This window comes from Anomalospiza imberbis, chromosome 14 (assembly GCF_031753505.1).
Source record: "Anomalospiza imberbis isolate Cuckoo-Finch-1a 21T00152 chromosome 14, ASM3175350v1, whole genome shotgun sequence".
NCBI classification, from domain to species: Eukaryota; Metazoa; Chordata; class Aves; order Passeriformes; family Viduidae; genus Anomalospiza; species Anomalospiza imberbis.
Window position 1 is genome coordinate 6,750,728 of NC_089694.1, and position 25,442 is coordinate 6,776,169.

The 25,442-nt window shown below is 48.2% G+C and overlaps 2 protein-coding genes across 8 annotated transcripts in view; one reads left to right on the forward strand and one right to left on the reverse strand.

The window, feature by feature from the left end:
* The window catches only part of MAP7D3 (MAP7 domain containing 3), a 43,329-nt gene extending 39,867 nt beyond the window's left edge, over nucleotides 1-3,462 (forward strand). The window contains exons 20-21 of the mRNA XM_068204692.1: nucleotides 427-3,132; nucleotides 3,214-3,462. Of these exons, the coding sequence (XP_068060793.1) occupies nucleotides 427-736 (310 nt within the window). The 3' untranslated portion in view covers nucleotides 737-3,132; nucleotides 3,214-3,462. The remainder of the gene's footprint in view (nucleotides 1-426; nucleotides 3,133-3,213) is intronic.
* Nucleotides 3,463-4,178: 716 nt separating this feature from the next.
* The window catches only part of FHL1 (four and a half LIM domains 1), a 34,431-nt gene continuing 13,167 nt past the window's right edge, over nucleotides 4,179-25,442 (reverse strand). For 3 of the 7 annotated variants that reach the window (XM_068204695.1, XM_068204699.1, XM_068204701.1), the window contains exons 2-6: nucleotides 8,484-8,665; nucleotides 7,338-7,515; nucleotides 6,682-6,851; nucleotides 5,929-6,115; nucleotides 4,179-5,160 (exon numbers count right to left, since the gene is read on the reverse strand). In XM_068204695.1, coding sequence (XP_068060796.1) covers nucleotides 5,003-5,160; nucleotides 5,929-6,115; nucleotides 6,682-6,851; nucleotides 7,338-7,515; nucleotides 8,484-8,665 — 875 coding nt within the window. In that variant the 3' untranslated portion in view covers nucleotides 4,179-5,002. Of the gene's footprint in view, nucleotides 5,161-5,928; nucleotides 6,116-6,681; nucleotides 6,852-7,337; nucleotides 7,516-8,483; nucleotides 8,666-15,442; nucleotides 15,480-25,442 lie in introns of those variants that run through there. The other 4 variants (XM_068204696.1, XM_068204700.1, XM_068204698.1 and 1 more) reach the window with 3 other exon arrangements.

Consider the following 25,442-nt stretch of genomic DNA (forward strand, 5'->3'; position numbering starts at 1 on the left):
ATTTGGGTTTAGCTTTTGAATCTGTTTTAAATATTGCTGGTCTTCTGAGACTTAGTTTTGTGTTCAAAAAGAAAAAAAAAAGGAAAAATGCACCCTACAAAAATCAAGATTTAATAATCAAAGCTTTAAACTTGTTACTTTCTTATATCAAATTTTTAGAGACAGAAACCTTACCTGAGGGCTGTTAGTATAGTAAAAAATGGGCATATATTGCTGAGTTTTTCTTCCCCATTGGTTCTTGGAGGGGAGATCCTGTATGGCAGCTGAAGCTTGTCTGGGAATGCCCTGTGGGTTATTCAGTGCTTTGCAGAGTATGCAGACTGTAAATTATCAGTCCTGGAATCAATGTAAAACACGTTAAACATGGGGTTAAACATGTGGAAACTGCAACACAAGCTTTTTATTTTTCCATTCTGTTTTTTGTAGCCATCCTGCAAAAGAAGTGGTTATTGATGACTTGGGGAAGTTGGGTGTTCATGAAGCTGATCATACAATTGGACTTACTCAGAATCTTAATGGAAAATCTGGTTCATGGACTTTTGAGGAGTTCATTGATGTTGGAATACATTCCAAGTCAACCAAACTGAGCTTGGACAGCATCTCTGCCGGTAACTGTAATCAAAACTTGAATGATGCTGCTACACTACCTTCTAGTCCCAAATTGGCTTTTGAGGAAGATGGTGCAGTGAATTCATTGACCAAACCTATAGATGCTTCATCAGGTAATCCAAGCTGACTTCCCTGTCTCTCTTCCCCCAGCTAGGCAATTCACCTCCTTGTGTTTTGCTCTCCTTGCCTTAACTACAGCTTCTTGTTTTCAAGGCACTTTTCCCAATGTGTAGACTGGAAGGAAGGCTCTTTCTTTAGTGCTTTTAACTTGAATTCTGTCAAAAGGAGTCACCAACTGATGCCTTTTTAGGGACTTGATAAGGCCCAACATTAAGGCTCTTCCAAAGACACAGCTGAGCCCTTGTGAAGTTCCAAACAGCGTTGAAGCTCATATGTTGTACTTTAAGGTTTTTCTAAGACACGTGAAATGGCACATGCTACTTTTGAAGATACAAAATAGTTTAAAAGGTGTCTGATGTAACTCTGCACACCAGACCTTTTCACTTCTAGGCGTGTTCTGGTTTTGATGCTGACCTGTGTGGTCTTACAAGGTCTCTTCAGACTCTTAGCAGTGTATTAGCTGTCTCTCTACCTACTGTAGAACAGTCTTTCACTTCACTGAGGCAGGTAACACCAACCTGAAATTCCACACATGGCTGTGTTACATTTTGGGAGGAGTAATAAAGCTGTACACAAAATATTCTGAATTTTCTGAAAGAGGCAGGGCTGCATCTCAAGCCACATGCACTTGAGAAGCCAAGCCTTGATGCAGTACAGTGCATAGTGTGTCAGAGAAGCTTCAGGAAGCCAGTTTATGTAAGACTGGACTTCTCTGGTGTTGGAGCCAAACCCCAAAGGGCTGCTTTCACAGGAGATCTCTTTCACTGGGATAAATGACTGTGTGATCAGTTGAAGTGAATGCTAGTGGAAAAACAAGCCTTGCTATCCACATTTCCTTCCAGTGATGTGTAGCACTTCTTTGATTAAAGTGTAGCACTTTCCTAGACTGAACTGTTTCCTGAGTCTCCTCTGTCACTCTGCGTCTTGTGAATTTTAGTTCCATGGGCACACCCTGATGGAGGCTTCCCTTGAGGCCACAACAGACAGAGCCATGGGAATAGACAAATTTATTGTGGTTCTGCTGTTCACTTTTCGTTGTGATCATGCTCATTAACTTTTTAGTGAAGGAAGTGTAGCCTTTTAATTTTGAACTTGAAAATTTGTAGCTGTAGTACAGGTTAAGAATTCTGTACATAACTTTGAAAACTAATATTCCTGTAAAAAGAATGAAAACCTACTGTGCTGGTTTTGGACTGTAAGTGACCAAGTGGTTCTGTGCTCACTCTCGGATGTAGACTGACAGTGATGATGGATGCATGTGGCATACACACAGTTATGATGGTTAAATTTTTTTTTCTTTGCTCTTTGGACAGAACTGTGAACACTAGAGACCTGGAAATAATCTGATTGCACTTCAGTAATCCAGTGTTTTCTCAAGTACCGAAGGCCTTGTTTTGAAAAGCTGCTTGTTTACCTTTATCCATCTTCAAGTTTGCAAAAAACAACAGGGGAGGGATGACAAACTTCAAATTTGCACCTTGAAACATTTCAGGGAAACTGTTGTGCTAATGTTCTTTTTTGTTCGTTTAGCTAATTGTTAGATAAGGTTTCTTAGTTCAAGTATTCCTTGTTTCCCCTTTACAGACTTTACAGTAACCTGATTGAGTCTTTTTTAAATTATTTTCATATCAGTATCATGTAGAACATGCCACTGGAGGCTCCCCACTTAGCTGCAGACTTTGCATATTTCTAAAATGATCTTGATGAAATAAAAGACTCACTCAGTGTATGTTAAAGCTGAACTCCCTTTTTAATGTCTAGAAAAATGTTGTTGCTTGTTGGTTCATGTGCTATTTAAAAATGCAAAATTGAGTATCTTCAGTTTTGAATGGAGAAGAAAAAATCCCTATTATCTAATGTGAAAATATTGGCAGTTTCAAAATGCAAGTGTTGTACCATCACTAATATGTTTTAATCTATTGGCAAACATCAAAACATTTTTCACCATGTGCTCTAATATATTACAAAAATGCTGAGTCCCTAGATTTGTCTGTTGGTGCAGTTTAAGGTGTTAGGCTTTTAAAAATGTTTTCCTTTTGAATTACTTATTTATCTACACTATGGAAGTATTATTTTATTGTGTACATAACAGTATTAGACCATTGAAGTCGCGTTTTGTTCATATTAATTATTCCAAGTATTCCAGTTCCAGCTCTATAACAGTGGCTGCAAGCTGCATATATATTTCCCTTCCCCTAAAGCCTGCATTAAATAATCTATTTAACCTGAATTTGCCTGCTTTTTTCAGCATGAAGAGTTTAACGAAGCATCTTCTGAAAATTGCTACTAAAAGTAATAATGCAGCCTTGTTCTGATGTCTCCTGTAACAGATAGACTGGCTAGGTCCTTACTTTAAAGAGTAGCTCTCTCAAAACCTGCTACAGGCCGTTGGCTGATCCCTCAGTTCCAGTGATGCATCCAAGCAGCAGCTGTGTTTGCAGTGGCTTTGCTGGAACTACACCTGTGCTTTCCTCGACACCTCAGCTGCAACAGGAGCCCTCAGTCTTCTCCCTCCTGCTGTTCAGAAATCCTGTAGAACTGTTTTAGACTTTAGAGCAGTGCCTTAGGTAAAAGGAGAACTGTATTTTTGTATGACAGCTGTTTGTTCTGGCAGAGACAATCATTCTAACAAAGATGCCGGTATTTTTTCTGTGCTGGGATTTGTTGGATGGTCTGATCCAGCCCTGTGTAAATACATGTGCACAGTTAAATAAACTTTGCAGTTGAACAATGCTTTATTTCTGTAATGTTAAATGTGACTCTCCACCCCTTTCCATGCTGACCTGCCTTGGGATCCACTCTGGTGCTGCTCTAACTGCTCCAGATTCCCAAACTAGCAGCCTATGTGGTGGAGAGGGGATTTGCACTAACACCTTCACTCTTGCTGTGTTTGTCTGTGCTGATGGCGTGTTCTGAACTGAGGAATTCTTTAACCTGCTTTTCCCTGCCAGTCTTTGCCTTTCCCCTGCAGAAGCAGCATCTGTGTGTTGTGAGGGTGAGTCCAGCAGTGGAGCAGTGACCAGCAAGATGCTGCCTTTTCATTTTCTTGCAAGGGTTATTTATCAGTAGATGAAAGGGAATGGCTGGAGCAGATCCAGTTGATAAAGTATTTCACTACTGTGGAAAAAAACCTTCCTGAAACCAGCATTCAGGCTGCTGAAGCGTGGTGGATCTGTGCATGAACAGTGGCTGTACATATGCTCTCCAAAGGGCTTTTTCACACAGGCTGTTTCTGGCAGATGGTCCAGTGTCAGTTATATATTAAAAAATTAATTAGTTTATGGAAATTGTTGCTTTAGTCCTCAGATATTTAAGTGTGCAATGACAGCACAGCTGACTCTTACTTTGCCAGTATCAGTGTAGTAGACTTGGTTTCAGTAGCTCAGCCCTAAGACACATGAATCATGTAAGATGGCAAAATGAAAAAAGAATAATTTCCAGACTATGGATTCCAAGCAGTAACTAGTCTCACTTTTATTCAGTCACTAAACATACACTGACATGATAGGAGAGCTAGCCTTGTATGAGCTATTTTTAAGGCACTTGTAAATGCATGTGCATGTTGTAGGTGAAAGATTTACTACGTGTTAATGGATTATTAATTGTACATAGACAGCCTTGTTTAAACAGTGATATATAAAAAAGCTGATGAGGAAAACTTGCAGGCAAACCACACAGAAATCAAGACTAAAACAAGTTTATGGAAACTTAACTAAGCTAAATGTCACTGCCAAAACATTGTTATGTGAAAGATGAAGCCATTCCGTACATGTGCTGCAATGTGGTGTTGTAGAGTAAGCTAAGGTATTTATTACTTATTAATGGTGCAGTGTTTGTTGTGTATCTGTACTTGTAGAAGCATAATCATGGATCCCTCTGATCCCACATGCAATCTTTGCATCTCTGAGTTGGAGGTGCATGCCTTGTCAAACTCACTTCAGTTAAGTGCCAAGCTTAATCATACACCAGATAAGCTTAAAACTAGATTTGTTTTAGTTTAAGCCTCACACAGATGATGCAGTGTGTGGATCTCTAAATCTAACAGCATTTCAAGCCTTTTTACTAGGAGTTACTTGGAAACGAGGTTAGATTTTTGCAAGGCTACATGCTTTTGTACTGCAAGAGCTTCAAAAGTCAAACCCAGTATATTGAGGCTAATTTAGTTCTTACACTAAAATGGAAAAAGTTAAAATTCTCAACATGCAAAAACCTGCTCTTTTACCAGGGCTGTTTGGGAAAGCAGGGCTTTAAAATCCATCTTACATCTGCTCATTTACAGTCGTTTGGGACACTCAGCACAATAAATTTTTCCATTATGGCAAACAAAGCGCTTGTTGGCCAGACCGCGGGCACACTTTGTGCATTTGAAACAGTAATCGTGCCAGGATTCATCCTCGTAGTTAACCACACTGGTTCCTCTTCCGAATCCTGCTAGGAGAGAACACAATTATAGGACGGCGATAGTAGCGCTGCCTTGGCTGGGCCATCCCACCAACCAGCAGAGCCTGGTCCTGCTGCCCCACTGCTTCCCTAGGCTTGCAGGCCACAGGGGCTGCCTGAAACACCAGAGTGGCAACTGAGGCATGGTTTTGTTGCATCTTCTGATGTTTCTTGAAGGAGAAATATAAGCATAAGGCTTGCATGGCTTGTCTCTGCAATAAACTTTTTCCCTTTGCTCCTTTCTCCTGCAAACAGTCAAGGAGAGAGGTAGTGCAAGGACAGGTTGAGCTAAACACTTGTGGGCTCAGATCTGTGCTCTAAAATGCAGGATGGAATGTGAGCCTTACGGGACTGGCAGGACAGTGGCCACATTTCAGGGCTGAGCTCTGTAATCCAGTGAGTTTTAAGTGCAAAATACATCAGAACGGGTACAAGTGTCCCTTTGGGGCAATAAAACACCACTCGTTTTAGACTTAAGGGTCCCAGACTGAGGTATGGGTGGGAATAGTTCTGGTTGGGGGAGTTTTGAAGGAGGTAAATTTGAGACATGCAGAGGCTGAAGAGCTCAGTTACCAGCTCAGCCTCCATCCAGCACAAGCACGTGGCTCAAGAGCCAGATCACATGTAAAATGCTGGGATTGGGCTTGGGTTACCAGACCTGCTTCTGATGTTACCCATCCCTGGGCTCCCTGTCTTTGGGGGATCACTGTCCTGACCTTCAGCACCCACTGCCCTCGAGCTGCATTTAACCCAACATACCTGTAATAGGATTCTTGCATCCAGCACACTTCTTGGCAACACACTCCTTGTAGCACTCAACGCAGTAAAACTGATCCTCCACAGCTGTGAAGCGCTTCCCACCCAGTTGCTTCTTGCAGTTGGAGCAAATGAAACACTCGGAATGCCAAGGCTGTTCCTGGTAAGTGAGGCCTCCAGAAGTGATGGGCTGCGAGAGAAAGAGCAGAGGTGTGGTTTAGAATCAGCAGGGGAGAAGAGAAGCGACACAGGCATAGGGTGTAGGGTAGGAAAGCTTTGTCATGGAGAGGATCTTTCCAAAGTTCGCGCCAAAATTTAATTGTGCACTGCACTTGAGTCCCTCTAAACTGAAATCCCCCATACCTGGCACTTTCATAATACTTTCTTTTACCTGCAGTAACTGAAATTCCATACTAATCAGCTGCAGAAGTTGTGGAACAGCTACTGTTTCACTTCTTGAATATTCAGTACCACTACAGAGCTTAAACTACCCTAAGGCAAGTGCAAGACTGGTATCACTTGTTTTCTGCAGTGTTGCCATCAGCTAACCCAACCACCCCTGCCCAGTTCCTGTAATGCACAGGAACCATCAGCTCTCCCATGATTCCACCAGTTGCTGGCACGGGTATCTCAGGGGAAGAACATGAGCACTGGTACAGCTTCAGCATGGTCTGCCTGCTGGTTCACCCTCCCAGCTCCCAAAAGGCACATGAGGGCTGGTTCTGGTAGCTGCCTCTGCAGAGGGGAAGGACTTACATTCTTGCACTTAGCACAGGTCTTGGCAAACTTGTGCTCATGGCAGGAGACACAGTAGAAGTCATCACCCTTGGGGAAGAAGCTCCCAGATCCAATCACTTGCTTGCACTGGCTGCAGGTGAAGCAGTCCTTGTGCCAGACCATCTTCTTGTACTCAACATTTTGGTCTCCTAGAACAGATAAAAATAACTTGTCTGTGAGATTTCAGGCCTGCGGCAAACCCCCCTTGTGCAGGGTAACATCTGTGGGCAGGACCTGTCCATAGCTCTGCCCAGGATTCCACTGGAATGCAGACTAGGGATGAGCTGGTAATTTCTGTATCTGATTTTAGCCAGGGCTTGCTAGATTTTCTTAAAATAGTTACCAGCTGCCTGAGCCTTTTAGGACCTTGATTTACTGAGCAAAGCTTTTGGTAGAAATAGTTTAAGACTGACATAAGGGTTAATTATCCACATGAGAGTTAACGGCAAAGCAGCCTTTCAACACTTGAATAAAACGGACAGGTGAGAGCAACAGTCAAAATTTACTCTTCTGAGGTGCTCCAGCCTTCCACTGTGATGCCCAAACCCCTAACTGCAGCCTCCACAGCCTGATAAACCCCCCTGGTTATGCTCTAGAGCAGAACGTGGCCCTCAGACCCACCACTGGCACAGTACCTGCAATAATGGGCTTGAAGCAGCCCTTACACCTGGGTGCATCCTCAGCAGCAGTGCAGTTGCTGCACCAAACCTTGTTGTTCTCCCTCAGCATGAAGGGCTCGTTGACCAGGGACGTGTAGCACTTGAAGCAGCGGAAGCAGCTGTCGTGCCAGTAGCGGTTCTTGAAATGCAGCTCCTGCAATGAACAGAAAGGGAGGGAGGGAGGGAGAAGCTTTTCTCTCCCCCTGAGCAGCCCTAAAGCCAAGCTCCTGTCTCACCAGCCTGGGCAGTAAAGGATGGATTTGTTGTTCCTAAGTTTGTCTGATTCAGTGGGTAGGGCTACAGCTCCTCTTCAAGCACTTAAGGGAAGGACATTTAACCAAACTCACTGACACAGGCACATTCACTTTGGACTTTCAGGGGGACAGAAGATGCTTCAAACCAACAGCTCGGAGATTCGAAGTTCTGCAAGGTCTCGTGTTCTTACATTCCCTCTAGTTCACGTGTACATTATTATTGCCATAAACATTTATCTGTCCCTGAAGGTATGTGCTAATGACTTCAGTAATACCATATTTCTATACATAAGCAACAAACCAATTTCCAGTTTTTATGGAGATAAAACAGTTTCAACCACCAGGCTTGCAGATATTTGCAGGTCCTGCAGTTTGTGTTTCTTCATGTCCTGCCTGGTGTTAGAGTGTCTGAACGTCAGAGATGTTATTATAAATTAACATAAAGGGGAAAAAAAACCCAGCAGAACCATCTTGCTATCCAACTGCTCTCAATACAGAAAAAACTCTTGCTTTCCATCACGAAGCAATAAGCATCTGACAAATTGACAAAAATCAGATCTCAGTGCTTTGCCCAAAAGATGAGTTTTGCAGGCCCTATGGAGGCCAGCTCCCTGCAGTTCTCTCTCCAGGGCAATTCAGCATCTGCAGCAGGTCATGTGGCTGAATCTAGACCCTGAAATGAGATCCTGTGCCAAAGCAGCCCCACCATGTGCCCCCTGTGCACACCCCAGCACCGCTCTTTGCCCGATGAGCACACGGCTGGCAGCCAGAGGGCTCCCAAAGTGCTGCTCAGAGCCAGACCAGAGCAAACAGGAGGATGATCAGCCTCTGCCTCTCCTCATTGCCCACTGAGGTGCTCAGCACTGACCTTGGAGTCGGCCCCGATGGGTTTCTTGCACTCGATGCAGGTGTTGGCGCAGAACTTGTCGAAGCACTTGACGCAGCAGTGCCGCCCCTCCTTCTGCACGTACTTCTTGCCCTGCAAGGGGTCGCGGCAGTAGTGGCAGTCGAAGCGCTCCGACATGGTGCCCACGGTGTAGCTGCCAGGCCCTGCAAGAGCACAGCGGCTGAGGGGACAGCACCGGGGCCCTGAAAGCTGCTCCAGCCCCTTGGGGCTGCGCAGATCAGTAGGAGGAACGTGGCTCAGGAATGAGCATGTGGTGGTGGTGTTATCACGCTCCTCAAGGGCTCCTCGAGCAGCTCCAGTCGAGGAGAGCAGAGTCTCAAACCAGGCTTTCCCCCATCCCCTTGTTAAGTGGAAGGATGTTAGGCTGGTTTATTCACATGCTGCACATTGAGCAGGCTAATGACTCCTAATCACTCCCTGGGAGTCCCTTAGTTCATTACTGCAGGCCTCAGTGAGGTCCTGGCTGAGGCACCACATCACTTGTGTGCAGAAACCACCAGCAAACATGAGCAGAGTGGAATTGTTTCCATGTTTCCAGATTGAACCCACAGCCAGCTGCAGCCCTCCAAGGCCTTTTGTGCTTGATAGTTGTGCAGCTTCCAGCTGCCTCTTTTCACCAGGCTTTCCCATATAAAATCATAAGGGAAAAAAAAAACAAGAAAAAAAACCAAGAAAAAATGTGCCTCCATGGAGAGATATTTTTCAGTTCACACCATCAAGGCTCTGCCAAGGTCTGATGTTCCACCATGGCCAGGGAGCTGTCAACGCGGTGGGAAATCTTGACTGGAGGATTTTCCACTTTGGCTCACACTTTCTCCCCAGACACCCATCCCTTCCTGCTCTCCCAGTCTCCTGCTAATGGCTCCCTCCATTCCATGCACCCTTCCTCAGCAGAAGCCACCAACACTCTTGTGAGGGGCTACAGGGGCTCCATCAGGATTCACAGAATCTTGGACTGGTTTGGGTTTGAAGGAATCTTAAAGATTTTGCTCCAAACCCCCTGCTAGGGACAGGGGTGCCAGTCACTACATCAAGTTGCTTAAAGCCTGCTCCAGCCTGGCCTGGAGCACATCCAGGGAGAGAACATAAGAGTTACAGAAGGCCATCGAGTTCCACAGAGGCAGCTCCATCCCTGCCCCTGCCACTGGTGCCCCCAGAGCCCCAGCACTGCAGAGCCCATTTCCCTGCACGGCCAACACACGGGGACACAGCCGTGAACCTTCTGCACCATCACCAACCGGATGGGAAATGTGGCTGTGGCCTGGCAGCAGCGTCGGCCAAGAGGAAATGTCCTCTCTTCCTGACAGGGCAGCAGCGTCAGCACAGAGCAAGGAAGGGAGAGGACAGAGGCCATACAAATTGCTGCTGTCTCCATCAGTGGCCCCACCTTGGACCACCACACCCAGCCCTGGGGCTACCTTGGAGCCTGTTGCTCACCGAGCTCAGTGGTACAACAGCGCTTATTCCAGCCGTGCTGCTCCAAGCCCAGGACAATGTGCCTTTATACACCAAACCTCTAGGGGTTTTGGGGTGCAGAGAAGTGTGTCACTCCTGGCTGTGGCCTCACAGCACGGCAGGGTCAGTGGGACCCTGTTGGGCTCGCCCTTGGCTGCAGGACGCTCTTGGTCTGCCCTGTCATGGCCTAAGGGCCTGATCACAGATTTTCATGGACACTTGCCCAGTAATTCCAGATGTACCATCAGCTACAGGGCCCAACCTCACCAGACCACTGCAGCACACCAGGAACAGCCCAGCACTGCTGGGTACAAAGCCAGAGGAACCTGTACATGAACAATTTGCCATCACAGCAGAGCATCTGCCTTATCTGGGCCCAGGAAGAGTGGGACTCACACTGTTACCTTGCAGGTTTTAATATCCAAGAGTCATCACACTATCTCCTCTTTGTCACCCTCTCGATAACATAGGGCCAGAACAAGTTGAAGGATTTATATTTCAGAGAGCAGGACAGAGAGCCCTAAAGAAAAGTTGCACACAGGCAGGCTGCATCAGAGGTGGAGGCTCTGTTCAAGCCCTGTTCCTTCCCCTAAAACTGACAGAGGCAGGCTGGAGGCTGAGCTGGTAGGAATTGTACTTTGTGGAGAGACCAAGGTCTGGAAATAAACCCTTGGCAAGCCAGGGGATGCCATGTCCTGCTGACAATTACACCAAGGGCTTTGAGGTACCTGTTCAAGCAAATGAAACAGATAAACAGCTGGGAAACATGGAAATTATGTGAGCCACCACCAGCTCTGCAGAGCTCTAGCAAGCAGGTGGGTTTTATTTGGAAGAAATGCAATTGCAGAGTCCAGGGCAAATGGTATTGAAACGTCCCTGATCTCAGGTTTAGGGTTGTTTTCATCCTGAACAAATAATCTTGAAAGTATGGCTCAGGGAGCAACACAACCCCATGTTCCCATGTAGCACATCATGTGCTAATGTGAGACACATTGATCACAGCAGCTCTGGAGCTCCACAGGCAAATTAACACCGGGCCTGGAGCCCCCAGGCTGGGCTGTGCAAGCAGCTTCTGCCTGCCTCGTGCCATCTCACACACCAGAAAACCCCTCTCATGCACAGGCAGGGGCATGAATTTCCTTCCAGCTTTTCCAGAGGCTTCCTGCCCTCAGCCTGTCATTCCTGAATTCCTGATCTAGAGCCAGGGAAGGCACCTCTGTCCCCTTGCCTGCAGTGAAGACGCAGTGGTTGCATTGCCCCTGCAAATGTGCTGGCTGCTCGTGGGCTCTGCTCACCTGTGCCATGTCTAGAGCCCGCAGCAGCCACACCATCCCACAGGAGCAGGACCAGCCCACTCAGGGTATGGTGCTCAAGAGCCCTGAAAGCCACCAGTGTGTGGCAGAGTGGAGCCCCAGGCCAGTAGCAGCTGTGCTGGGACCACCAGATTATTTTCCCCAAATGGAGCAAACATCTGTGGACACTTCAGAGCTCAGCTTCATTTAGTATCCTGCAGCTGGTCCCCTCAGCAGTCCTGTCCCCTCTCACGGAAGGTAAACAGAGCAGATATTTCTCGTGCTCTGTATAAAAATAAATGTATTTCTAAAGCCTGCTTGGCAGCAGGTAATGGGTTTGGAGTTGTTTATCCACTTAATAACCTGTTCACCCTCCAGCTGCACCAGGTCCCCACAGCATAACCTTCCAGAGCTTCCAGGTATATTAACCCTGGCCTGTCTTTACTGTCTGAAAAGTAGGCAAGTTATGAAACTAAGGGTACACTGGGTACATGGAAAAATCATCACTTCCTCGGGGTCTTTATTCAGTGTCCTCATCATCACTTCCCATCTGAGCAGTGCAGCAGATGCTGAGCATAGGGTAGGGATCCACACCAGGAGCACAACAGTGCTACAGCAACCCAAAACCAGGGAGAGCACTCACCAAGCTACCACTAAAACCCAGAGCACTGAACCTCTGTGCTTCTTTTCACACTGTTGTGCTGAAAATGAGAGCAGTACATGCAGATGTTTTAGCTCAGAAGTCACTTGAACACAAGTTTCTCTGGTTGTACCTTTACACCAGACTATGATATCTCCAAGGTGACAGCCTGGTTGAGTGTCTCTGGTTTAGCCCCAGGAGAATCACCCTGAGGACATGCACTGATCCAAACCCCCTGTCAGCCTGACATTGAGGCCACAGAACTGGATTTAGAAAGCAGAGGAAAAGAATGGACAGGCTGGAACTATTCCCCCTCCCAGGCATGTGCAGAGGATTGTTCTGCTGGAGAGAAGCAGGTGAAAACAGTGAGCACAGGCACCTGGGGGGAGGGGAAAGTGCAGAATGTGCCCAGCCTTAAATAGCCTAGAGAACCCTCAATAAGAAGAAGAAAAATAGAGCCATACTTCCAGACACAAATCTCGCTCTAAGCAAGGTGTCCCTGTCCCACCAGCCCTGGCAGGGTGTTCTCTAAATGTAGCTCCCTGATGGATTTGGCTCCAGCTGGAGGGCAGAAGGCCAGGCCAGTGGCCTTCTCAGATATCAGGGTATTTGGCACAAAGACCCACTGGAATACAACACTAACATTTACCTGACCACAGAGGTGCCAGTTCACCACTTGTCCCCTGAAAGCATCTTCTGCTCCACAAAAACAGCCCTTGGACAGCCCCACCTTCCTTCCTTCCGAGATCTCAAACACTTGGGCCCCAGGGGTTTCCACACACCTCAAGTGGTACTGACACCAAGGAGCCACAGGGCCCAGGGTCAGGGCCACATCTGCACCCTGCAGCACGGCCAGCTTTGCGGTGGAAAGGGTACAGACCTAAGAAGTGCCACCCCCCCAGAAACTGCTGCATCCACACAACCCCTGCCTCCCCCTGGGCTCTGCATCACCTGGGCTGGTTCATCCCACTTCAGCCAAAAACCCAAAGCAGCATCACAGTGGTTTGCACAATAAATGGAACCAAAGCATTCAGGGAAGGAAGCTGAAGCACAGCTGATAAGCAAAGCACTTAGCACAGGCTATGTGTTAATGTCTCTGGGGAATGTGTTTAAATGTGATAAACCACCAAGGAAGAACTTGTAGTCTCTAAACACAACCAGAGAAACTGTACTTATGCTTTACAGATTATTCTGCCACTTAAGAAAGAAGATGAGGTTGGAGTTGTTAACCCTCTGCCCTACACACAGTTGCCTATGGAACAAAAAGTGCTTTGTGATTCTACATTAGTTTTATTTTTTCTCAGCAGAGTGAGTACACAGCCCCACACTGCCAGGCACTGGCTACACCTGCCTGTTTCAGATCAGTCCTGGCAGCCCTGGTCTGTCACCTGAGTTACTATTCTCAGCATTCCTCTATGCAAGGTCGCATGGTTTGCTATAAATACCTGGGAAACCCTTAAAAGAAGGGTCCTGTTAATCCCAAATGCAAAGTGACACTCAGGACTGCGCTGGCACAATGCCCTGGGCAACCAGCATTTGCAAAGCCCAAGGAAAGAAAGAAAAGAAATCTCTTGTTGGTCCTTTTTGCTGGGAGGGCTGAAAATACCAGAGCTGTGCTCTCTCATTGCCAGGCTGGGGCACATGCGAGTCTCATACTCTATAATTCAAAAATTAATCTGTTGATAAAATGAAAGCTTCTTTATTTAGAGCAAGAACAGCTCCAAGTTCCTCAGGCGGTTGCCAAAAACATTCCCTACGGTCCTATTGCCACCATGTGTGAGCACATCCCAGTCATTACTAAATCTTCACAGTTCCCCAGGGAAGTAGGGACGTGCCATTTATTAAAAATCACTGGCCCAGCCCTGCAAACACTTTCCCCAGGGATTGCTTTGGCACTCAGTGCAGAGCTCAGTGAAGGCTAACGAGGCACCACTGCCTCAAGTAAGGCTGAGCACTTTAGGCAGAGTTTAAGCAACAAAGTCCAAACCTTTCAAAACAAAACAATTCCTGTCAGTAACTAACTCTGTGGCTGCATTAAGTTTTGTCTTTGAGACTCCTCTATGTTCCCAGCTAAGCACTGGTCTGCCCCACCTCAGCAGCTGGATGCCCTTCTCACACCCAGGTGCTCCCAGGCGCCAAAATGAGATTTCCTCCTGCTCTGGAGGATCCAGCCCCACCCTGAGCAGGCACTGTGATACCCCCACAGCTGCCCTGGGGTTCCCAGTGGTCTGCAGGATCAGACATCGTGCTGTGACTCGTTGGCAGCAGCAGTCCAACCTCAGCATCTGCTCAGAACACCCTGCAGCATTTTATATTACAGCACAGCATCAAGTCTGTGGGTTCTTGCCCCAGGGGACATCCCCTGAGGAAGATGAGAAAGAAAAAATTATATAGCTGGGAGTGTATTGGAAGGATGCTACAGCACTGGTCAGTCTTGTGGGCTGAAGTTAAACATCTTCTTACATCAAATGATACCACAGAAGTCAGATTTTACTCACAGTGGTGCCCTGCATAACATGTATGTGTATCCCACAAGCAAATCCTGAGCAGTTACGTGCTGTGCAAGCAGCCTCTCGTGTGTGCCTCATCAGAAGGGAAGTTGAGCAGGAAGCTGAGCAGCAAACTGTGCCTTTTCTGCCCAGCTCTGAGGAGGCTCTCTGTTCCCAAGTCTCACAAGCACCCCTGGCTCCTGGTGTGCAGCAGCAGCTGAGTTTGGTGCCCACAGGAGCTGTGCCCCAGACTGACACCCTGTCCCCAGGCACATCCACCCTCGGGGCTGTGCCTCACCAAGAGATGCGATGGCCACTGTGCTGTGGTGGAGGGCTGGGAATACACCCTGGATATGCACAAGAACAGCTGCTAAGAGTGAGACAGGCTTTCAAAATTCCCAAAGAGCTTCTGATTGTCTTCAGCTGCAGGACTACAGGAATGAGTCAGGATGGGAAGACACCACAGAGCTGCATGCCATGAAGACATGTAAAATATGATCTCAAGATTCCTGTCAGTGTTAATGGAAAAATTAACATTCTCCTATCACTGGTAAGGGTCAGCCCATCTGAACTAAAAGACAAAGAGAGAAGAGGGACTAACCACAAACTTCCCACCAAAGCAGAGCAAACCATCTGGGTTTACACACTGGTCTCCCCTCTGCTCTAGGTTTCTCTGCTCACAATAAACTTGCAGCAAGGAGGAGCATTGTCTCCCATTTTCACCAAGTCTTGCTCAAATAACAGCTGAGCCCCAGCCTTCCCACAGCAGCAGATACAAAAACATTTAAAATCCAATGCATTTTACAAAACAAACGAGGCCACCACCAGCACTCTGCTCCAGCACCAGTCTCCCACTGGTTATCAGCCCATTTGCCATCAGGAGTTACAGCTGCAGATTGCTGAGGTTTAAGTCCGCATTCAAAGTTATTTCTCTGCATTCAAAGTTATTTCTCTGGCCTTTTGGCTTCAGGAGCCTTTTAGCAAAACTTTCCTCTCCATTTACCAGGTGTACCCCCACAACCCCTGGCAGCACACCCACTTTACCTGTGTGCCTGTGGAAAGCCATGGTCAGCAGCCCAAAGTCACCAGCAGCCCCTCAGGTAATGGAGTTCACAAGCTGATAAGGAGCTGCCCCATTTGATAACATACATTTAAACGGAGGCTATTAATATGGACAGGACTCCTACCAGATGTCCACTCCCCTCCCCAGAGATCTCAACCTTAATCCCCCTTGGAAATTCTTACCATTTTAGGTGATCTGAGGGAGAAGAATAGGATCCTGAGACCTCTAGGTCTCTGCAGGCAACAGTCAAATACCTGCCCAGCTACTCAGCACCCAAATTAGTCCCAAAGGCAGAATGAACTCATGAACTTGACCCCATGCTGGTACTATTTGGCCTTGGCTTTAGAGTGAGATTGTGTCTCGTAACAGTCCTGAGCTAAATTACAGACCCAACATGAATGCTGCTCTGCCATGGCTGAAGAGGTGATCACAGCCCTGTGGGGGCAGGGGGGCTGCAACCCCAGTAGCCAGCAAGGGGCTGTCTTCTGGCCCAGAAAGGATGTGGCTGTACCCCACGGGATTCAGCTGACAGCCCACAGAAATACCAGCCCATACATCCATGGATGGGTTGGACTTGCTGTCAACATGGAGGTCATGCTGAGTTTCACTGCCAGTAAAACTGCCATTCCTGGTCCTTCCCCAGCTTTTTCCTTAAGGAAGCTCACAGCATTAACTGCTCAAAGGGAGCAAATCCCTGAAGAGCAGCACTTAGAAAGATGGGTGTCATGATATGGGGCTTCTCTAGCATCTAGCATGGCTTTAGAGGCACTGGCTCATGCCCCTCTCCTCTTGACTCAGGTGTTCCCAAAGCTCTCAGGAAGATCCCAGCTCCATGGCTCCAGCCGACCTGTTTCCACCCAAGTCACAGCAAGGGGAGGGAGCTGTGGCTCAGGGTCGCTCCTGTGGGGACCCCCAGGCTGCAGCAGCTCCGCAGCCCCGCACTCCCCCTGGGTTATGCAACTGCCGGGGATGCTCAGGGCCGGGGGCCAGGGACACCCAGCTGCTAATCCTGCCTCCCACTGACGCACTGCACGGCCGTGGGAAAGTCACTGAACCTCCCTGACAGCCACTGGGAAGAGCCAATGTTTATCATTCCTTCCAGGGAGCCCATCGTGGTGGTGTCTGGCCTCTGAAGAGCAACCCTGCTACAGCCAGGAACATCTTTGCTTCCCAAGAGCTCCTCAGCCACATTCACGTGCACAGTCTCCAGCCTCAGCACTGGCCTTGGTGAGCCCCTCAGGTAGCACGTGCACAGGCTCAGCATCTCACCAGCATCCTGACATCTCCAGGTTTCCAACATGGCCTGGAAAAGGCCACTCTTGACAGCATGACATTCCAAAGAGCACAGCACGGATCCACTGGTGCAGCAGATTGAGGCTGGGAAACGTGCTAAAATACTAATGCACTGAAACACTTTGGCGAGGAAAAACCCAATGTTATTCTGCCCCAGCTCATCTATAAACTCCAGCAAATTGTTTGCATAATTCAGATGGCAACAGGAACCCTAACAACTGGTATTTTCCTGTTCTAATCTTGCTGTGCGCAGTGTAATATTTACAGACATGAGTTCATTTTTGGCAATGCACGTAGAGTTTGCACCATTAACCATTCTCATTCCTTTCTAGCTCCCTATGGAGAGCTCTGGCACCCTCCCACCCAGCTGTCATTTCCTGCTTTCCCCAGAATGCCCAGGTATTTCCATCAGAAGCCTTGGCTCCCATCCTGGCTGATGGAGAAGAGTCTGTGCACGGTGCCAGCGGCTGCCACACCCCGAGCAGAGGTGGCTGCAGCCAGCAGCAGTTTGGCAGCTGCAGAGGGCTGTGGAGAGCAGGGATGGACACTTGGATGTCATTTCCTGTGCACAAACACACGTGTGTCCACAGCACCACAACAGGCTTGGGCTGGAGGAGAGAGGAGAGGGAAAGAGTTTGGCCAAGAAACAGGAGTGAGACCCAGATGTGTGGATGCCTATGGAGCTCCTGGCACAGCTTACTCTGCAAAGCCTCTGCTGATCCCCCAGAGCAGACTTTAATTAAAGGCCATAAAGGCCATTTTGTTTTAATCTCTGGCCTCCTGGTCCAGCAGCAGGAATGGAACAACCTTACTGCTGCTCTTGGTTTCTTGTCTGGTTTTAGCCAGATAACTTTGGACAATTCCCCTTTCCTTCCCAAGACTCTCCTCATCCACACAAGCCCAGGTGATTAAACACAGCGGTGGTGCAGGTGTAGCACAAGTGCCAAGGAGAGACATCAATGCCCCATGAAATGTGTCAAGGAGCAGCCACCGCCAGGAAAGAGAGGGTGCCCCAGAACGGAGCTGTGCCAGTCCTGCCTGAGCCCTCGTCTGTGCACCAGACACCCACAGGTCCCAAAGGGAAGAGTGCTACAAATACACCGGGGAGTGCACAGCAGGGCAGAGCAGGCTTGGGATGTCATGTTTTTAACATTAAACCTGTCCTGTAGGTTTTCCAGGGAGCTGCCCTGGACATGCTGATCCCACCCAACGGGTCCGACTGCAGAGCAGCATGGCTGGGGCATAGTGTCATCCACTCGGATAAACAAATGATTCACGATGTGATTTCCAGAGTATTTCCTTGCCCTAAGAATCCTGCCAGAAAAGGTCTGGGTCTCTCAGCTTGCTCACACATCCTGCTGTCATTCAACAGGCAGAAACTCCTAAAGAGAGCTGCTCTAAGCCAGGCATTGATGAACTATTAGTCACCATCATCAAAGAAAGCAGCAGTAAATACCAGCAGCAGAGCACCTGTGCACCTCCTAAAGTAATGCTGTGCCTCCTGCTTCCATACATGCTGCTGGCAATGCACAGTGCACCTGCACAGAAGAGCACACTGCCATTCACCAGGCTCCCCAGAAAATGAGAGTCCCACAGTGCTCCCTACCCTTCCTGTCCTGAGGGCAGATCAATTTTTTTTTTAATTTTATATGTCTCAGGTTGCATGCGTGTGTCTTCCCACAGAAAAGCACTCCTGCCCAACAGATCTCAGCTATAAACTTCCTTGGTTCTTCTGAGGCAGAAATAAAACAGTTTTTAAAAAACAGTTCTTTGTTTTAGTATAAAGACAAAGTTTGCAGGAAGACCACCAATAAGAGAGTTGGGTTTGAGAGAAGAGAGGACACAGATACAGCTCTCTCCAAGGAAGAGATCTTTGCAGCTGTAGCTGATCCATCAGAGAGGCATAAGAGGCAGCAGTCCCCAGTGCCACAGAAATGCTGGACAGGTTTGGCACAAGGACTGGCACTGGGGGCTGATCCAGCTCTCCAAGCACTCAGTATCCAACACGCCTCCTGCTCCCAGCACAGGAGCAGGCACTGCAGAGCAGTGTTTGCAGATCATCCAGACAGGACTGCCAGGGCACGATGGCCCCTGCCCCCCCAGCCAGAGACCCTGCATGACACACTCACACCTGAACCACAACGGGAATTTTCCGTCTCGTCCTTTCAAAACTGGACGGTTCCAATGTGAAGTATCCCAAACATGCTCTGGAAGTCTCAAATCCAGCTCTGTGCACAAGGCTGTGCCTCAGCACCCCTAAAGCATCCCACAGGCACTCACAGGAACACAAGGCAGAGACTGCTGGGATGTACCCACATCAGAGCAAAGCCAGCAAGGACATCACTGCAGGGATAGGAATGAACACCCCAGGTACCAGGTGAGCCCCTGGTGCTCCCAGGGAACCAGCTCAGAGGGACAGTAGAGAAGGAAAGTGGCAAGACCTGGCAAAGGCAGGATTCTTCCAGGCTGAGCTCCAGCTCACAGCTGGGTCACAGCTGGGTCACAGCAGTGAGCTGAGCCTTTCAGTGCCAAGGGAAGTTTTTTGGGTCAGTTCTGAAGGTGGGGGTAGAGGAACTGGGAACAGATTTATAAGGAAGCAGGCCCAGGGTGGGCAACATTCAGGAGCTCAGATAGAGTGTGAGTAGAAACAAAAGGTGGAAAAGAAGACAGGATAAGAAGAGGGAAAAAAGGGATAAGGCCGTAGTAATAGGAAGGAATGGTCAAGAGATAACAGAGCTGGAAATAAACCCATCTGAAAAAAAGCAAAACCAGGAAGAGATATAAACCAAGTCCTTCCCCATCTGCCTCCATCCACAGGCTGGACTGCTTCCAGGACTATTCCCATGGCAGCTCCAAATTTATTTCCCTGCTGCCATCTGCTCTGTGGCTCCCCTCCACACACGCTCCTGACTGGCACTTCTTCCCATCACCTGTTGCTGACATGGCAGACCTCTCACTGCTGCTGGGAGCCAAGTGACACTGGGGCCTGGGGGGAGTGTCTGTGCATAAATCAGGAGCTGCTTTGTAGTCCCAAAGCTTTGTTCAGCTCCTGCTCCCCATTCTGGCTATGACAGTGTGGTGGGATGCAGGCATCAAACAGCCCCATGGCAGCCCCAGGCTCCAGAGAAGACCGGGGAGAGGAGAAGCTGCAGCAGGTGCTGGGCAGAGCTAGTTTCCAATCAACTTCAAAATAAAGTCAATTTCCTCCTATCCCTCCTCCTCTTTCTTGCATTGCAGATAAGACGCCAAGGCTGCATCTCCCAGCACCAAGGATGTCGAGTGCTTGCTGTAGTCCCAACAGTTAGATTTAGACCTTCAGTGCAAACTCAAAAAGGGACAGCCCCAAAAGGCTGAAGATTTTTAAAAAATGTCTTAGAAAGACAGATGTCTTAGTCTTTAAATGCACTTGTTTAAACGTGAGCCGTGTTTCTCTTCCCAGATCTGTCTGCCATGTCCTTCTGCTGTGAGTGTGCAGGCAGTGGGCTGGGAGGCTCAGCAGGCTGCACACAGTCCCCTTCATGGACTGCAAGGTGAAGACCATAGGTGTGAAGATGTCCATGAACCTCAGACAACCCTGAGGAGAGACAAAGACTTCCTCTACTCCTCTTGGGAGACGGGGCCACATGTACTGCCAGGACTGGTCTGATTCAGAAGCTTCATAAGAGCAGCAGGCTCATTATTAGGCTAAAAATCTTCAAATACTGCATTTATCTCTTCCTCCCCAGTAGCCCTACAACTGGGTCACCCACAGACCCATCCAGCAGTGCTGTGATGACTCTCAGTCCCTTCTGCCAGGTGATGCGTCCTGGGAGGAGCCTTGGGGCCAACCAGCTGCACCCCACCTCAGTTATTCCCCAGCCTATTACCCCAAAGCTTCACACTTAGGGCAGTGGAGCTCCTTAGGGCCATCTTGGCCAGCTTTAGGTCTTTCTTTGTTCAAGTTTAGTTGCACTCATGGGCGGGGGGAATGAGCAGTGGAGCCAAACGTGAGGCAGATATTTGCCAGTCACATCTTTCCCCCCTTGGCTTAGCCCTGGCCTCAGAGCTGAGAAAAGTAACTCAAGTCCCTGTCAAATAAATACCACAGTGATCCAGGCAGGCAGCACAGCAGTCTTTCCCAGGACAGATGAGGTGTGAGGAACAGGCACAGCAATATAATCCTGCCATACCCACACAATAAATGCTCATGTCAAGGCTTCACCAAGCAGTGAGTGAGCCATCACTGAAATAATAGTTCACAGTGTCCATCAGGCTCTCTGCACTTCTAGTAGCTCCCAGTTCCTTCTCATGGGCACAGCAGCTGGTGGGCAGTGCTCTGCCTCAGTGAGGTTAAACAGCTCACTCTGGAGCTCATGGAAGGAAGTTCAGCTACTGGTTTGCTTCACTGCTTGAAAGCTGGGCCATTCCTTGGAAATCTACCCACTAGGAGTCAGAGATTAGCAGCTACCCAGACATCAGCTACAACACACGTGCTCTCCAGCATCCCCTGACACCCTCCTGTGCTCATCCAACAGGAGCTGGCAGCCAAGGAAGACTCACAAGGTGGGTGCTGCAGGCTCTGCCCAAGCTCTTCCTCCAAAGCCTGGGAATGCTTTCCATGTGATGTTTTCTAGCAAAATAACACATTCCCAGGAAGCTGCTGAAGAGATGGTTCTGCAGACCTCTATCCTCTGCCCGCACAGGACAGGGGCCAAGCCAAATCCCCACACCAGCTGTGCTCTGTGGCACCAAGGAGCCTTGGTATTTCCTCTTACAGATCTTGATTTTCAGGGGAGGAGAAGAAAGGGCTGTTTGTGGATGGACTGTGATTCTGGCAAAACATTCTCCGGAAATTCAGCACGTGAGAGACACTGAGGATAGAAAACTTCAGCTCAGGTGGTCAGAGAAGGGCAAAGCAAAAGCCCTCAGAAAAGAGCTGCCTGGCTAAGGGGGAAGACAGGCCACCTCTTTGATGAGGACATGCCCTTCCAAGCACTGGCATGCCCGTTGGGAAGACTCCCTGGCATCCAGCACACCATCAAAGCACTGCTCAAACTCGGCACAGGCCACGGGGCCATGCCCTCAGCACTGATTTAGAGCTGACAGAGCCAGCACTGGCACATGCTTTAGCAGGAGAAGCAGCCCAATACCCTGGGCAGGACAGTCTCCTCGAGCAAGATGAACATTTGGCTGTCTGCACCCTCAGTTGTTAGCCAGAGCTGGTGGCTGAAAGGACCAGATCACCCCTGTTATGTGGCCATTTTAAAAATAACCTTTCCCAAAGCCCCACAGTGCATAACCCTGTGTCTGTCTCAGCTCCAGGAGCTGAAGGGGATCAGCTTGCAGGGCTGATGGGTATTTTTGGGCACTCTGACTAATTGTCAGGACATATGCTGAGCATTCTTTACAAGGAAAAATAAAGCTGCAAAGTCTCCTCCAGCAAGGCCTAAGGGGCTGGATTAGTCACAAGAGTTATTTTCATAAAACTCTACTTTAGGAGGGTTTGATTTAATTTCCAGCTTCAGATAAGTGCAGTTTAAAATGGAAGAAGAGGTCAACTTCCTGGCACCACAACACCCACCACAAAGGCCAGGCCGGGCCACATTGCACAACAAGGGCAGGAGAAGTGGGAACTCTTCACCTTGGACTGGCTTCAGATTCACAAGTGCTTCTTTGGCACCACATGGAGTATTTTGTTAGCTGTGTCCCTCCTCCTCCCTCCACTCTCAGGAGCAGGAGCTCCCAGCTCCGAGGCTGCAGAGACTTGATGTCCTGCAGCCCCATGTGAAGGGCTCCTCAAAGGCCACATGCCCTGAGAGGAGCAGAGATCAGCCAGTTCTTGCAAGTTTATTCACCATTAAAAAGACTTTGTTCTAAAAGCAACCTGTTTTGAGTGGGATTCTTTGTTGCACTTCCTTGCTGCTTCTGTCACCAACCTGAGCACCTCAGCAGCACTTCACTCACGTGCCAGCTTAAGGCAGCACTCATCAGTTCACTTTCTCCACCCTTACTAAGACAGCAAATAAAGCACCTGTGTGCAACATCTCCACAACACCCTGGGACACACGAGCCAGAGCAGCCTGTGTTTCCCCACCACTTTGCTCTCCCTTTCAGCCCAGAAGATCTTTGGGATGTTTTAAGCCCCACTGCTGCCTCGGACCATGGACATGTGCTTTCCCCTTTCCCTGGCACATATCAAACCTTGCTTTTCTCATTCAGCAGACACATTGCACCAGAAGCACACACATCTCAAGATGACAAGAGCTCTCTGAACTCTCCACCAGTGCTCTCTGTACATTTTCCCCTGGGCTGCAGAGCAATTTCCACTGAGGATAAGTGTTGTCAATTCAATTTCTAGTAGCAGCATTAAAATGTATGAGCCATTTATCTGGAGTCAGGGATAATATTTTCAAAGTGCCTGTGTGATAGAGGAATGTAAATCTCATTTTTCATAAAGTGATAAGGATCCTGAGGTTCTCTGGAAATATGTCAGATCAGAGCTGGGCAAGGACTACACAGGAAAGCTTTACCTGTGGGGTCGGTTAGAAAACACAAGTTCAAATGTTAAAAAAAAAAAGGAACAAATATATTTAAATCTTTCATCAGGGTTAGGTTTCAATTTCAGCCAAAACCAGAGTCTCAGCCCAGAATGACTTTCAGAGCCCTGCCCTGGTTTGTGGTATCCCAGCTGAGTGTCATTATCTGAAGGATAGAGGCTGTTTTGAGGAGGGAAGCAGGGGAATTCTCCTCCCCAGCATACTCCCACTCTAGTTTTTTGGTAACCTAGCAAAATTTGAGTTCCTTTAGTGTCTTGGAAACTTTAAGATCAATACTTGGTAAGAGACAGCTCAGGCCAAAGGAGGGTGGGGGGTTGAGGTTACTGAAACTGCTAAATTTAATACCTTCATTTCCCCCCTCCACCAAGCCAGGGCATTCAGAGACGAGGGAAGGGCTCTTCTCCTCTGCCATGCTCCTCCAAGTGTCCCACAGCAGCTCTGCATGCTACAGCATTTCCAGCAGCATTTGCTGACTCCTGGAGCAATGGGCAAAGTCTGTGAGTGGGTACATTCATTAAACACGAACTTTGGAAAAGGAAAAGTGAGATACTTAAAAGAGTGTTTGATTTTAAACATAGAAATAAACCAACTGGAGCTGGTAAAAGTGCTTGTATGATTGATTAAGCCATCCCCTGCTCTGGGGCTGGGTTCAGGCCAAAAAAATCATTTTGTTTTCTTTTTTTTTTTTCAAGTAGCAGAGAGACAATAAATTCAGGGACAACGAGCAACAGTCTGCAAAGAGAAACAGCCCTTCTCAACACAATCACTGCAAGCTCTGCAGCTACTGCCCACATCCAGCTATTAGAGGATGGGCTCCATGTGACAGAAAAGCAGTGCTAATTGCACACAAATGCCAGAGAAAACTGTCAAAAAGCTAAACCAGATGTGAAACAGTGGTTTGCTTTCTTTTAAAGCCAGCTTGTGCAACTGCATTTCATGAGAGCCCACAAGCACCACATCCCTCTGGGACTGCTGCAGGACAATGGGGAAAGGGTGAGGTTTCCAAATCATGGAGAGTTTTCCTGCAACAGCAAGGACTCTGCTGTCCCTTTGGTAAAGTTATACCCCTTGAGGCAAACTCTCAGCTGTGCTAGAAGGAAGCCTGGTAGGGAGCCTTGCCTGCTTTGTGCCAGGGCTGAGCAAGGTTAGGCTTGGTCCTGGCTCTGCAAAGAACAGCAGCAGGTTTAGTCACCCAGAGACAGCCAAAAGGCAAACACACCTTGATACCAAGAAGGTGAAACACTGGGGAGGGCACAGGGAAGACCTGCAGGGATGCCTGTCCTGCTCCCAAATGTTAACATCCAGTGCTGCACCCCACAGAGAAGAGGTGACAAGAAGGAACATCAGACACTGCATGCAAACAATTCACATCAGACAAGCAGTGTCTCATCTCCTAAGAGCTGCTGAAAACAGAAGATAAAATGCTCCACGTGGCATTTGTGGGTTTTAAAGCTGTTTAGCATCCTGCCCAGCTCAGCTCTGGGCAGCTTGGGGTGCAGGTGGCTGGGGCACAGGGCTGTGCTATGCAGCAGGGTCATATGGACTCAAGCCCAGCCCCTGGGACAGCCCAGGCACACCAGAGCACTGCCCACCTTGCAGCTACAAAAGGTGAACTCCTGTCTGTCTCACCCAGATCCCACTCAGCTGTAAGTCCTCACATGGAAATCGCCTTCTTTGAAATGCCAGGCTGCTCCAAGAACCAGGCTTTCCTGAAGCCTCTCCCTGAAGCCGATGGCCGAATGCACTGGTGGCACTGAGAGCTGCCTGTGCTGCTGAGGGGCTTGGGCATGTCACCAAAGCATTTCCCACATGGCTCCAGAAAGGAGCTGGAAAAAATCTACCCACAGCCCTGGAAGGGACTTGCAAGAACACATAATTTACAGCTCTCCCATGATTGTAAAATTATAATAAAAGACTTCCAAAATACCCCTACTGAAACCAATCTATTTTTATAGATGCAACCTCTGTCCCTTGTTTCAGAAAGCTATGAAGTTAATCCAAAAAAAGGATCATGTTTTTTCATCATGTGAGTAGGTTCACAGATCACTTTTCAGGGGCTCAGCTTTTGTTTGCATTTGTGCTGTTGATAATTGTTCCCTGTTTTCACTCACTGCTAATTGTGTTTTGAAAGATTTGCTGAAATCCATCAGTG